Raw genomic sequence first — 16,220 nt, 5'->3', positions numbered from 1 at the left:
TACTGAAAAGAGTCCCTTGGATTTGACAAGTTGAAGCACTAGGGGATCGTAATGAAAGTAATCTCTATGCGGTAGGCGAGGAGAGGTGGAACTAGATTGCAGTGAATTTTGGAGCCAATAAGGATAAGGAAGTAGACAGTATTATTTGCTAATACTTGAAGAGTTAGACTATGAAAGGAAGCGTAGATAAAGTAACAGAGGAAGACACAGCTAAAGGAAGGATTTTTTTAGTTGGGGGGATGAATGGAGGATAATTATATGTTCAAGGGGAAAAAAGGAAATAATATGTAGTAGATAAGGAATTATTGATGTACAATAGTCCCTGAGAGAGTAGTAACAGACAGATTTCAGAGCACAAGAAGAAAGATTAGCCTTAGATAAGAATGCCAACTCTTTTACTAAAAGAAGAAAGAAAGATGCGTTTAGGTGAGTTTGTAGGATATGGAAGAAGAATATAAGACAATGGAGAAATAATTTAAGGAGCTTTTAACCACATTGTTCTTATTTTCTTAGAGATGTTGAAGATAAAGTCATTTAGACATTGAAGGAGGGAGGATGGAGTAAAATACTTTAAGACAATGTAAATTGGAAATATTGCATGAATTCCTTGCAGGAATTCATTTATTTAAAAAAATACTTCTTTAGAGACCATGATATCCTGAGTACTGTCGTGGGTTCTAGGAATATAACAATTAACAAGACAAAGATCTTACCCTGAAGATGCTAACATTCTAGTAAGGGAGTGGACAACAACAAAGTGGCAAATAGTAATAAATGCTATGAAGAAAAATAAAATATGAAAAGTGGATTGATGATTGTCATTAAAAATATTTCATTCTTGTCTGATCTTTTATGATATGAAAAGTAAAATTATTGTTTAAACTGTTTTCTTTGGAAACCTGTTTCCTTTTTATAATCTGAGGGAAGATCATCTTTGTTTTATAGAAGAAATCCGTAGTACAGAGTACTAGAACAAAGGAATGATAAGGTAGGTTTTTGTGTTAAGGAATTTGCAGAGTATAGAAAAGTGAAATCATATCTTTTTTTTTTCCTTCAGGATACATTTTGATTTTATCTTCTCTTCTTATTAAAAATTATTATGTAATTGTTCAGGCAGAAACACAATATTCTTCCCAGGTTTTACTCCTCATGCTTCATTCTGCCTATGCAGCTGCCCTATACACTCACTTATGCTTCCTATGTGCCAGAGACTTCCTAACTATAATATACAAATTAATCCATTTAATCCTCATAATAATCTGTGAATAAGGTACTGTTAATATCCCCATATTACAGATAAGGAAACTGAGACCAGAAAAATCACTGTAGACTTTGGATCAGACTACCTAGGTTCAGATTTCAACTCTCATAGGAATAGTTCCCTTTAAGTCTCTCTGATTTTACATAAAATGATATTTATAACAACCTCTTAAGGATTATGAGAAAAAAAGTGATACAATGCATGTAAACATTCTAGAACTATGCTTATACATATTGAACTCTCAAGTAGCTATTATTCTTTCTTGTACCTATGTTCAGATTGTTTCCATGTTTCTAAATGAAAGTCTGATTTTTATTGTTGGTCAATTTTCCTTCAATCATGAATCCTTCGTGTTATGTTATCTTTTCTTGATATAGGAGCAGTGGCCCACAGCCAAAGAAGTCTATTAGCTTTATCAGCACAGTAAAAGGAACCCAAACAAAAGGATATAGTGGTGCAAACCAAAGCAGAATGGCTCTGTCAAAAACCCTGACAATTGCACCTGAGATAAAAGCAGAAAAAATGAGTATTTCTACCCCAAGGACAGTCATACAGGTAATATTCTTTAGAATTCTGAGTTTATTTGAAAATGGCATCATAAAGAACTTGACTGAAATGTTAAAAGTAGAAAATATCCTGCTTTGAAGTAATGAACTCACTTCTAATATTGATACATTGATTTTGTTAGAGTCTTTGCCACATGACATATCTTACAGTGTAACATTGGCTGTTGGCCTCTATAATTCATTACTGGTAATAGAAACATTAGGGTGGAGTGAGGAAAGTCTACTCATGACCTTAAGAACTAGTTGATTATGGTGTTAATAATAGCTAACCTAGCTATAATATAGGTAGTAAAGCTAACATCCATTCTTCTTGGTAATGTACTCTAGCAAATATAAATTATCACAAATTGGTTATCTCATTAGAAAATGTTTAATTAAAAGGCGCTTGGGTGGCTTAGTTGGTTAAGCCTAGGACTTCAGCTCAGGTCATGATCTCATGGTTCATAAGTTTGAGCCCCATGTCAGGCTCTGTGCTGACAGCTCAAGGCCTGGAGCCTCCTTTGGATCCTGGATCCTCCCTCTCTGCCCCTCCCCTGTTCATGCCCTGGCTCGCTCGCTCTCTCTCTCTCTCTCTCTCTCTCTCTCTCTCTGTTTCTCGCCCTCAAAAATGAATAAATGTAAAAAAAAAAAAAAAAGAAGAAAACATTTAACTAAGAATTGAATTTTTAAAACTTTTAATCAAAGTATAATATATATACAGAAAAGTATGTAATATATAAATCTGAATGGGCTAGGCAATGACTTTTTTAGATATGACCAAAAAAACACAGCCCATTAAAGATAGAATTGGTAAATTGGACTCTATCAAAATTAAAGCTTCTGATCTTTGAAAGAATGCTAAAAGGATGGAAAAAGAAACCATACAGTGGGAAAAATTATTTATAAAGCAAACATCTGATAAAGTACTTATAACCAAAATATATAAACAATTCTCAAAACAATATTAAGACAACTTCATATTTAAAATGAACAAAACATTTGAGCAAATACTTCAACAAAGTACATATACAGATAGCAAATGAGCACATCAAATGACAATCTGCATTAGTCATTAGGAAATGCAGATTGAAACTATGAGATACTGTTGTACACCTATTAGAATAGCTAAAATTAAAAGACTGATCATACCAAATGTGGGCAAGTATGTGGAGGAACAATTCTCATACACTGCTAGTAGGAATGAAAAATGAAAAACCATTTGGCACTTTATTCAATGCTAAATATATACCTACTATATCATCCAGCCATTCCACATCTAGGTATCTACTCAAGAGAAAAGAAAGTATCAGTTTATATAAAAACTATACACAAATGTTTATAGCAGCTTTGCTTATAATAGCCACACAATGGAAATAAGCTTATATAATCTTAACAAATGGGTACTATATTATCTCAGGCTGTCATAACAAAGTATTATAGACTGGATGGCTTATAAACAAAGAAATTTATGTCTCACAGTTCTGGGGCTGGAAGCCCAAGATTAGAACACCAGCATGGTTGGGTTCTAGTGAGGACCTTCTTCCAGGTTGCAGACTGCTAAATTTTCAAGTTATCCTCAGTATATTCTCAGTGTATTACATGGTGGAAAGTGATTTAGCTAGTTCTCGCCTCTTTTCAGAAGGGTACTAATCCCATTCATGAGGTCTCAACCTTCATGACCTAATTACCTTTCAGAGGTTCTACCTTCCAATACCATCACATTGGGATTAGGAGACCAATATGAATTTGGGGTGTATACAAACATTAAGTCCATAACAATGATATATTATTATATATACATTATATGTATTATGTGTATATTATACATACATATATACAATACATACGTATTATATAGTATTATGATACGTAAAAGCCCATCTCAGGGGCTCAGATCATGACCAGGGCTGAAATCAAGTCAGATACTTAACCAACTGAGCCACACAGGTGCCCCCAAATAAATAAATAAACATTTTTTTAAAAAGTACTTAGAACTAATAAATTCAGCAAGTTGTAGGATGGAAAATTAACACACAAAAATTAGTCGTGTGTCTATACACTAGCAATGAATAATCCAAAAAAATTAAGAAAAAAGATTTCCATTTACAGCGTATCAAAAATAATAAAAATACTTAGGAATAAACTTAACTAAGAAAGTGAAAAATGTACACTGATAACTACAAAAATTGCTGAAATAAATGAAAGGAGATGATAAATGGGAAAACATCCCTTGTTTATACATTGGAATATTTCTTAAGATGTCAATACCACCCAAAACAAGATACAGATTCAATGCAATCCCTCTCAAATCCTCAATGATATTTTTTTGTGGAAATAAAAAATCTATTTTAAAACTCATATGGAATATTAAGAGACCCCGAATTGCCAAAACAATCTTAAAACAGAACCACAAAGTTGGAGGTCTCACACCTCCTGATTTCAAAACTTACTATGAAACTGTAGTAATCAATGTAGCATAGTACTAGCATAAAGACAGACACATAAACCAATAGAAAACAACAGAGGACCCCTACAAATATGTTCAAATGACTTTCAGCAAGGATGCCAATTCTGTGCAATGGGGAAAGGACAGTCTTTTCAACAAAGATGTTAGGAAAATTAGATATCTACATGCAAAAGAATGATGTAGGACTCTTATATACAAAACGTATATATAACGTATATATACAAAACGTATATATACGTATATATATATACACAAAACGTATATATAACTCAAAACGTATCAAGCTCTTATAGCTACAACACTAAAATTCTTAGAAGAAAGCATAGGGAAAACCTTTTTGACACTGGTTTGGCAATGATTTCTTAGATAGAATACCAAAAGCATATACAGCAAAAGAAAAAAATGGATATAATGAACTACATCAAACATTAGAAACCTTTGCATCATAGGACACAACACAATGAAAAGCAACCTATGGGATGAGGAAAATATATTTGAAAATCTGATAAGGGGTTAATATTCAGAATATACAAAGGACTCCTACAACTCAACAACAAACAAATAAGTGGCCCAATTAAAAAATAGACAAAGTACTTGATACTTTTCAAAAGAATATCTACAAATAGCCAACAGCACTTGAAAAAATGCTCAACATCACTAATCATTAGGAAACTGCAGATCAAAACCACAATAAGGTATCACCTAAGGCTCATTACAATGGCTAAAAAAAAAAAATGGAAAAGAACAAATGTTGGTGAATATACTGAGAATTTGGAAACTTTGTGCACTGTTGACAGAAATGGGTAATGGTGTAGTTGCTATGGAAAACAGTGTTGTGATTCCTCAAAAAACTAAAAATAGACCTATCAGGGGCACCTGGTAGCTCAGTAGGTTGAGCATCTGACTCTTGATTTTAACTTAGGTCATGATCCCAAGGTTGTGGGATTGAGCCCATATCAGGCTCTGTGCTGAGTTTGGAGTCTGCTTGAGATGTTCTCTCTCCTCCTTCTAGTTCCTCCCTCCCTCTCAAAAAATTAGAAAATAAAAATACCAATAAATAAAAAATATATGTATAGAATTACCATATGATCCAGTAATTCCACTTCTTGGTCTATATCCAAAAGAATTGAAAGTAGAAGCTTGAACAGATACTTGTACACCTATATTCATAGCAGCATTATTCACAATAGCTAAAAGGTGGAAGCAACCCAAGTTTCCATCAGCAGATGATGAATAAACAAAATTTGATACACACACAAACACACACACACACACACACACACACACACACACACTGGAAAATTTTTAGCTTCAAAAAGAAATGAAATTCCAACACATGCTAGGGTATAGATGATCCTTGAATATATTATGTTAATTGAAATAAGCCAGTAACAAAGGGGAAGATACTGTGTGATTCCTCTTATATGAGATACCTAGAGTAGTCAAATTCAGAGGCAGAAAGAATAAGGCTACTGGGAGGAGCATTTTCAATATCAAACATTGACCTCAGAGAATAGTCCCTGAAAGCAGCCACAATTTGATTGGATTAGAGAATTTGTGCCCCAGGGCATTGAAAACAATAGAACAGTCAGCTGGCAGTTAGTGAAGTTTAACAGCTCAGTGTGGACAGGGTGAGAGTAGTTAGAAAGGGGGCTCCTGGGTGGCTCAGTCTGTTGGGAATTTGACTCTTGATTTTGGCTCAGGTTATGACCCCAGGGTCATGGAATTGAGCCCTGTGTCATGTTCTGTGCTGAACATGGAGCCTTCTTGATATTCTCTCTCTCTCTCTCTCTCTCTCTCTCTCTCTCTCTCTCACCCCCCCTCCCTCCTCCCTTCCCCCTTTGTCCCTCTCCCCTTCCTCTAAAAATAAAAAATAAATCTTTAAAAAAAGAAGTATAGTAGAGAGCCCTAATAGTACCTTTGTCACTCCAGGATGGTTTGGGGCATACCCAAAGCTATTTGTCTTGAGAAGCACAATTAACATTGTGTGGGGGTAAGTGTTGGGGTTGGGGGGGGGGCATACTAGTCCTTCAGCTGCATTAGCAAAGTACCACAAACTATATTAAAACAATAGAAATTCATTGTCTCATAGTTCTGGAGGACAGAAATCTGAAATCAACCTGTTAGCATGAACATGCACTCTCTGAATACGATAAGAACGGATCTGTTTCCCTTCTAGCTCTGGTAGTCATAGAAATTTCTTGGTTTGTAGATCTATCACTCCAATCCTCTGTCTTCATATTGTGTTCTCCCCGTGTGTTTTCATAATGTCTTACCTCTATGTACATCTGTGTCAAAATTTTCCCTTTTTATAAAGACATCAGTCATACTGGATTAGGGCTTACCCTAATGATCTCATCTTAACTTGCTTAAGTCTGCAAAAACCCTATTTTCACAATCTGAAGTACTGGGGATTAAGACTTCAACATGTCTTTGTGGGGCGATACAGTTCAACCCATTATGGGGAAATAAATCGCACTAAAATAATCCAGGTAATCACTAAACAAATGAACAAGTAAATAGCAATAACAAGTTTTAGAAAGGAAGGAGATATCAGTACCTAGAGAAAAATATGACCCATATTTAAGAAAAAAATACAGGCAATCGAAACTGTGGGAAGAACCAGATGTCAGATTTAACAAAAAGAGATTTAAAAGAAATCACTATAAATGTCTTCATAGAACCAAAGAAACCATGAATAAAGAAGTAAAAGAAGGTCTGATGACCATCACATCCAATAGAAAATATCAATAAAGAAGCTCAACCTCACTGATCAACAGGGAAATACAAAGAAAAACTACAATGAGATATCACCTCACACCTGTCAGAATGGCTAAAATCAACAACAAAAGAAACAACTCTTTTTGGCAAGGATGTGGAGAAAGGGCAACCCTCTTGCACTGTTGGTAGGATTGCAAACTGGTATAGCCACTCTAGAAAACAGTATGGAGATTCCTCAAAAAGTTAAAAATAGAGCTTCCCTACAGTCCAGCAATTGCACTGCTAGGTATTTACCCAAAGAACACAAAAATACTAATTCAGAGGGATACATGTACCCAGATGTTTATAGCAGCATTATTTACAATAGCTAAATTATGGAAACAGCCCAAGTCTCCATTGATTGATGAATGGATAAGGAAGATGTGAGGTATATGTGTGTGTGTGTATGTGTGTATAAATATATTCATATATATATGAATTCATATATATTCATATTCATATTAATTCATATGAATTCATATATATATATGAATATTACTCAGAAATTACTCAGCCATAAAAAAAAAAATAATGAAATCTTGCCATTTGCAATGACATGGTTGGAGCTAGAGAGTATTATGTTAAGTGAAATAGGTCCAGTCAGAGAAAGACAAATACCATATGATTTCACCTGTGAAATTTATGAAACAAAACAAATGAATAAAGGAGGAAAAAAAAGAGAGAGGGGGGCAAGCCAAGAAAGAGTCTCTGAACTATGGAAAACAAACTGATGATTACCAGAAGGGAGGTGGGTGGGGGAGAGGTTAAATAGGTGATGGGGATTAAGGAGTGTACTTGTAATGAGCACCAGGTATTGTATGGAAATATTGAGTCACTATATTGCACACCTAAAGCTAATATTACACTGTATGTTAACTAACTGGAATTTAAGTAACTTTTTAAAACTGTTGTATATTCAAAAGTTCCTAAGAAAATTGATTTTAAAAGTTCTCATCATAACAAAAAAAATTTTTGTAACTATGTGAAGTGATGGACGTTAAGTAAACTTATTATTGTAATCATTTTGCAATATACGTATATCAAATCATTATGTTGTACCCTAAAACGATTCTATCTTATGTAACAATTATATCTCAATTAAAAATAAATAAATAAACTAAAATACTGTTTCTGGGTTGCACCAAAAAGGAATTATAAAAAGAACCAAATGGAAATTCTGGGGTTGAGAAAAAAAGTACATTAATCAAAATTTTAAAAATTCACTAGAGGAACTAAATAATAGATTTTAACTGTCAGAAGGAAGAATTAGCAAACTTGAGGATAGATCAATAGAGATTATGCAAGCCAAAAACAGAGTGGAAGAAAGAATGAAGAAAAATGAATGGATCCTCTGAGAGGGTAATACCAACCAAAGCAACAGAATTCAGATTCTTCTCAAATACACATGGAACATTTTCCAGTTTAGCCCCTATGTTAGGCCACAGAATGAGTCTTAATTAATTGAAAAGAAATGAAATCATATCAAGCATCTTTTCCAGCCACAGTATTAGAAAACTAGACGTTAGTTACACAAAGAAAACTGGAAAGTTCAACAATATGTGGAGACTAAACAACTTGCTACTGAATAACTAATGGGTCATAGAAGAAATCAAAAGAGAAATCAAAAAATACCATGAGATGGGTGAAAGTGGAAATATACCAACATTTGTGGGATGCAGCAAAAGCAGGTCTAAGAAGGAAGTTCATAGAGATAAATACCTACTTCACAAAACAAAAAGAGTCTCAACTTAATTTTACACCTCAAAGAACTAGAAAAAGAACGAATGAAGCCCAAAGTTAACAGAAGGAAAGAATTAACCGATGAGAGCAGAAATGAATGAAACAGAGATGAAAAGAAAATAGAGAAGGTCAATGAAACTAAAAGCTGTTTTTTTGAAAAGATAAAAAAATTGACAAATGTTTAACTATATCCACCAAGAAAAAAAAGAGAGGAAATTCAAATAAAAATTAGGTTCAATGAATAAAATCAGAATGAAAGAGATGTTGCAACTGATACCACAGAAATACAAAAGATTGTAAGATAATATTATGAATAAATATATGCCAACAAATTGGACAACCTAGAAGAAATGCATAAGTCTCTAGAAATAAATAACCTATCAAGACTGAAATATAATGAAATAGAAAATCTGAACAGTCCAATTACTACTAACAAGATTGAATTGGCAATCAAAAATCCCCAACAAACAAAAGTCTAGGATCAGACAGCTTCACTGGTGAATTATACCAAACATTCAAAGAATTAATATCAGTCCTTCTCAAACTTTTCCAAAAAGTGGAAGGAGAGAAAACTCTTCCAAACTCTTTATATGAGGCCAGTATTACCCCAATATCAAAACCAAATGACACCACAAGAAAAGAAAAACACCAATATCCCTGATGTTTTAGATACAAAACCCTAAACAAAATATTGGCAAACCAAATTCAATATATATATGTTAAAAGGATTATAGATCATGTTCAAGTAGGATTTATTCCATGGTTGCAAGGATGGTTTAACTTAACACTCACAAATCAGTCAATGTGATATGCCACATCAATGAAATAAAGGATAAAAATCATATGATCATCTCAATAGATGCAGAAAAAGCATTTGACAAAATTCAACATCCATTTATGATAAAAACTCTACAAATCAGGAATAGAGGGAATGTATCTCAACATAATTAGACTGTATATATACTCAATGGTAAAAAGCTGAAAACTTTTTCTCTAAGATCAAGAAAACAATAAGGATGCTCACTCTTGCCACTTTTATTCAACATATTCTGGAGGTCCTACCCAGAGTAATTAGTCAAGAAAAAGAAATAAAAGGTATCCAAGTTAGGAAGGAAGAAGTAAAACTGTTACTGTTTATAAATGACGTGGTATTATATATAGAAAATCCTAAAGACTCCACCAGAAACTATTAGATTAGTAAATAAATTCAGTAAATTCACAGGATATAAAATTAACATACAGAAATCTGTTGCTTTTCTACACATTAATATCTAGTGCTCAGAGAGAGAAATTAAGAAAACAATCTTACAATTGCATCTAAAAGAATAAATACCTAGAAATAGGGGCGCCAGGTGGCTCAGTCAGCTAAGCGTTTGACTTTGGCTCAGGTCATGATCTCATGGTTCAGTTCGTGGATTCGAGCCCTGCGTCGGGCTGTGTGCTGACAGCTCAGAGCCTGGAGCTTGCTTGCTTCAGATTCTGTGTCTCCCTCTCTCTCTGCCCCTCCCCCGCTCATGCTTGCTCTCTCTCTCTCTCTCTCTCTCTCTCTCTCTCTCTCTTGCTCTGAAAAATAAACATTAAAAAAATTAAATACCTAGAAATAAATTTAATAGAGGTAAAAGATCTGTATATTGAACACTACAAGACAGTAATGAAAGAAATTGAAGAAGATACAAATGCATGGAAAAATATTCCATGCTTATGAATTGGAAGAATCAATATTGTTAAAATGTCTATACTATCCAAAACAATCCACAGATTCAGTGCAATTGCTATCAAAGTTTCAATGGCATTTTTCACAGAATAGAATCTTAAATTTTGTATGAAGCAACAAAGACCCTGAATAGCTAAAGCAGTCTTAGAAAAAAGCTGGAGACATCACCCTCTCTGATTTCAAAGTATATTACACAGCTATAGTAATTAAAACAGTATGGTATTTGCACATGAACACATAGATCAAAAACAGATACATAGATCAGTGGAACTGAATAGAGAGCCCAGAAATAAACCCACACATATATGACTAATTAATTTACAATCAAAGAGCAAAGTATACATTGGGGAAAAAAACAGTATCTTCAATAAGTAGAGTTAGGAAAACTGGAAAGCCAGAATGAATCTGGACCATTATTTATACCATACACAAAAATTAACTCAAAATGGATTAAAAACTTGAATGTAAGACCTGTATTTCTGTATGTGTTAAATTTCATAATTGAAAAGATTAAGAATTAGGCAAAAACAAACAGAAATATGTAAAAATTGGGAAATGTTTATTAATAAAATATTGAATGAATAATAGTGATTTTTTAAATTTATAGATTAAAATTAAATATACAAAAATATTAACAATCTGCATGAATTCTCTATACATTTCTGAATTTCCCTGATATTAATTAATATACATTGCTTATATATAATATATATTACTCATATATATTCATGTAAAAACATGAATAAGACTGTTTTGAAAAGTAGGCCTAGTTAAGAAACCTTTTAAGCATAAAAACTTTTATTCAATTTTTCATGTTTATTTCAACCTAGAAACATACTTATTTTTTTTCCTACCACTTTTTTTTTGTTTTCTAAGGCCTACTTATTCAAAACCCTCCACCATTTTTTTTTTTTTTACTTTTTCATTTTAAATAATTTTCCACAGGTAATTGATGCACATGGAGTTGATGTCACTCCCCGACCTCTTTACCATCCAGATCCACATACAGGTACAGCAAAGCCAAATAAACTACTGACGTCACGAGAAGGATCATTTGCAGCAGAATTTATATCTTCTTATAGCCTTTATCAGAATACATTAAATCCTAGTATGTTAGGGCACTTTACAAGGTAGAGTATACAATTCTATTGTTCTTTTTTATATCACATGTGCTGTCTTTTCATTTAAGTTGTATGTGTGTAACTTAAATGTCAGTTGTCTTCGGTCTCCCACCTGCACTCTATGTTAGTGTGCCATCTATGTTCCCCTCATGTTTTACTTAGGTGTAGAGGTTTGCATGTCTTAAGAGTTCTCCAATACTTGGGGCGCCTGGGTGACTCAGTTGGTTAAGCATCCGACTTCATGATCTCATGATCTCATGGTTTCTGAGTGCGAGCACCGCCTCAGGCTCTGTGCTGACGGCTCAGAGCCTGGAGCCTGCTTCAGATCCTGTGTCTCCTCTCTCTGCCCACTACCCCCCACCCCCACTTGTGCTCTGTCTCTCAAAAATAAATAAATGTAAAAAAAAATTAAAGAATAAGAATAAAAAAGAGTTCTCCAACACTCACAGCAAACATTTCTGAGAAAATATATGGGTTTTATACAAGTTTTCTTGAGGAACCAAAAGATGAGGCTAATCACATACCTACAGACATATTTCTTCTGTTTCTTTTATGCTACAACTTATGGGAAGAAGCAGCTCCGCTCCCCCCAATATCCCATGTAAATCCATGTTCTCCTAGGGTTTGATTTATCTTTTGTTTCATAATTTTTTTATAAATGAAATGTTATGCATGTGTTATGTAGACACTTTATGTAAGCGAAGTGAAATTTTATTAATGTTTATGGTAGAGAAGTTCAGAATGTTTGCAATAATTAAACAGTATGTCCTAAAATAATCTAAAGATTATGGGGAAATATTTGAGTGTGTAATTTTCCATTTGACCAATTAAAAGTTCCAGAAGTTAACTAAGCACATTTTAGGAGAAAATATGCTGCTCTAGAGTCTGACTCAAAATTTGCATGCAGTAGCCATAGGAGTGCTCTGTAAAGCAAAGAATATTCCAGTAAACTGTATCTACCCTTTAAAAAAAAATTACTTACCTATTTTTGAGAGAGAGAGAGCACAAGTAGGGGAAGAGAAGAGCAGAGAGAGAGAGAGAGAGGAAAACACAGAATACAAAGTAGGTTCCAGGCTCCAAGCTGTTAACACAGAGCCAAACTCAGGGCTCAAACTTATGAACTGTGAGATTGATGACCTGAGCCGAAGTCGGATGCTTAACCGACTGTGCCACCCAGGCGCCCCCACTGTACCTACCTTTTTGAGGACAAGTTGGACCTATAAGTAGAAAGGGGAGAAAAGTATATAATATCACGAAATTATGTTGTTTACATGTTTAAAGAAATTATTTTTGTATTCTTCAATGTATTGATTTCCCAACCAGTACATAGATTTTCTCTTAATTAAATCTTGAGAGGGCCTTTATAAAATTGAATAAATCACATTTAAGATGGGATTTGAGTGAAGAGCAGAAAATGGGTGAAAAATGAAAGGAAGAATGTACTAGGCTGAGACTCTAAGAGAGTGCCAAAAGATTGAGGAACTTAAAAAGGGGGTAGGATGGGGAAATGTGATAAATGAAGATGGAGAGACTGGATAGGTATGCTGTATTTTAGCTTTTTATTCTAAATATATTGGGAATCCATCACAGGACTTTGGACATAGGTTTGACATGTTTTATCCCTAAATTATATTTATAATGACTTTTTTTTAATAACGACTTTTTACTTAAGGAATATTACAAATCAGCTTGATGTTTAAAGAAGTAGTTTACTTTTATCAATTTTTCTTATATGATTATAGGATATTTGATTTCTCAATAGGATAATGTTTTTGTTCATGTATTCAATTACCCATAAGAAAATCTAAATAAATGAATAATTTTGTTTTTCATTATTAAAGGTCAGTTTTAGGAAGCAGCATAGTTTCTAAGTCAAGTGTATCTACTACTGAATCAATAGCAGAAGACCTAGAAGAACCATCCTATAAACGAGAAAAATTGACTAGTTTTACAGGTAATGAAAATGTGATCATTTGTTTCAGTATCAGTCCCTTATTTCTTTAGCAAATATACTTATTATTTGTCAGATACTTGAGATAAAAGAACTCTGGTAATGATTTCTAAATGCTGGCCAGAGGGGTAGCTATGTGAGAATTACCAGAGTAGTATCAATGTTCCCAAGGTGAGAATCTTGTACCACCAGCCTCAGGACTCACAGATCCTGTTTGAGAAGTGCTTTGCTTCTAGGGCACCTGGGTGGCTCAGTCAGTTAAGCCTCTGACTTTGGCTCAGGTCATGATCTCATAGTTGAAGAGTTGGAGCCCCACATCAGGCTCTGTGCTGACCACAGAGCCTGGAGCCTAGAGCCTGGAGCCTAGAGCCTGGAGCCTGCTTCAGATTCTGTGTGTCCCTCTCTCTCTGCCCCTCCCTGATTGCGCTCTATCTCTGTCTCTCTCTGAAATAAACATTAAAAAAAATTTTTTTTTTTTAAATTTTTTTTTTTCAACGTTTATTTATTTTTGGGACAGAGAGAGACAGAGCATGAACGGGGGAGGGGCAGAGAGAGAGGGAGACACAGAATCGGAAACAGGCTCCAGGCTCCGAGCCATCAGCCCAGAGCCCGACGCGGGGCTCGAACTCACGGGCCGCGAGATCGTGACCTGGCTGAAGTCGGACGCTTAACCGACTGCGCCACCCAGGCGCCCCTAAAAAAATTTTTTTAGGAGTGCTCTGCTTCTAACTCAGGAGATAAGTCATTCTGTTACACTGTGATCAGCGCCATAATAGGACATATGCAGAGTGTGATGGGAGCACTTTGAATGGAAAGATTAACACCTTTGAGGTGGGAAAAAAGAAAAGAATTAACAGAGAACATTATTGACTTTTGACTTGAGTTTTTAAAGATGATTAATAATTTATCAGGAGAACAAATAGGGGTGGCTTCTTCCAAGCAGAACATAAAACATGAGGTAAAGGATTATGAAAGTAAAGGTAAAACAAATGAGGAAATAATGGATGATCAAAAGTGCTGGGTGAAGTGGGTACCTACTTGAGGAACGCTTGCCTTGGAGTGCAGTAAGAATGTGTCTTCCGCTAAGATGATAATGAAGGATTAATGAAAATATTCATAAGGTTGGAAAAGTGCTTCATAGACTCTTTGGTGTTAAGATATGTAACAGGAATACTCCTGACAACAAGTAATGCCCAACTACCATTGGCTTAAATAATCATTTATTTTTCTCACATTAAAAGAACTTAAAAGGTAGATAGCTTTTGGATCGGATCCTGTGGCTTAACTGTGAGACTCTAGGTTGGCGACTCTGCTGTTCTCTTTCCTTAAGCCTTTTCTTCTTCCTTCTTGCTTCATGGTCTCAAAATATCTGCCCCAGCTCTGGATATTATATGCACATTAAAATTAAAAGCAGAAAGGAGAAAGGCAATAGCTCCAGCCATATCACTTTTATTTATCAAGAAAGTAAAAGTTTCCCCAGGAAAGTCTTCTTTCCTATGTATTTCTACTGTTATCTCATTGCCCAGAACTCTGTCACATGGTGACCCCTAGCTTCAAGAGAGGCTAGGAAACTAAACACTTGATTTTCTTAATGGAAAGAGGCAAGGGAAGGGGGAAAGCCTTACCAATGAAAACTTGGCAATCAGCAGTGTCTGCTGCAGGAGGGAAGATCATCCTCTCAGAGATAGACAAGGAGCATTGGATTATTATTGTAATCTTCCCCAGACTCAGAGGGATAGAATCCCTCTGAAGGGATTGAATACATCTCACAATATGGTCTGTTCTTTGACCACATAAAAGCCACCTGCAATATATGACCCATCATATTTTGGTAAAATGATAATTAAAATAGCAATTAGTAAATGATTTTTATTAAATCGTGTATTTTAGATTTACGAGTTGTGAGGGCAACACCTGGAAAAATTGTAACAAAAGAAGACCTAGAAAAGACTATAGAGATAATACTCACAGAGACGGAAACACTAAGATTTTTTAACCTACCGACAGTCATGGTTTCTGTAGAATCTGAAGAAGCTATGAAAGTAAGGTATGTATGGCTCAATTGTCTATATTGCTTCTGTAATTTAAATGCTAAGTCAGAGGTTCCTATCCTTGTTTCTGTTTTGGGGTATTCCTGGATAAATACTGGTGGCATATGTGCTTGGTGAAGTTCTATATAAAGTTATATATGTGCCTTATGAAATGATATGAAAAGTGTTTGTGGGGTTTTTTTTTGAAAACTATTTATGTTGTATGTACTTTTTTCTAGAGGAAGAACCCATAGGTTTACCATACTCTTTAAGAAATGGGTACACTACTAAGTCAAATAATAAAAGAAATAAAGGAAGCTTCCAAGTCTCAATAAAGGTTTTAATGATATTTTTTTTTCTTTTATGCATATGTAAGTTATTTCCAGTTTAAAAGGAAGGACTGGGGTGCCTGGGTGGCTCAGTAGGTTAAGCGATTGACTCTTGATTTTGGCTCAGGTCATGATCTCATAGTTTGTGGGATCAAGCCCAGCATGGGGCTCTGTGCTGACAGTGTGGAGCCTGCTGGGGATTCTGTCTCCCTCTCTCTCTGCCCCTTCCCCAGTCATGCTCTCCCTCTCTCTCTCTCCCTCAAAATAAATAAATAAAACATTTTGTAAAAATAAAAATAAAA

At 34.7% G+C, this 16,220-nt stretch overlaps 1 protein-coding gene across 1 annotated transcript in view; it reads left to right on the top strand.

Moving 5' to 3' along the window:
• DNAI4 (dynein axonemal intermediate chain 4) overlaps nt 1-16,220 on the top strand; it is a 93,851-nt gene that overhangs the window by 20,493 nt on the left and 57,138 nt on the right. The window contains 4 exon segments of the mRNA XM_043575204.1: nt 1,639-1,816; nt 11,433-11,617; nt 13,450-13,562; nt 15,450-15,606. Coding sequence (XP_043431139.1) covers nt 1,639-1,816; nt 11,433-11,617; nt 13,450-13,562; nt 15,450-15,606 — 633 coding nt within the window.

Source organism: Prionailurus bengalensis, chromosome C1 (genome assembly GCF_016509475.1).
Source record: "Prionailurus bengalensis isolate Pbe53 chromosome C1, Fcat_Pben_1.1_paternal_pri, whole genome shotgun sequence".
NCBI lineage: Eukaryota > Metazoa > Chordata > Mammalia > Carnivora > Felidae > Prionailurus > Prionailurus bengalensis.
The sequence above is the reverse complement of the archived record's forward strand: the minus strand, read 5'-3'. Positions and strand labels throughout refer to the sequence as shown.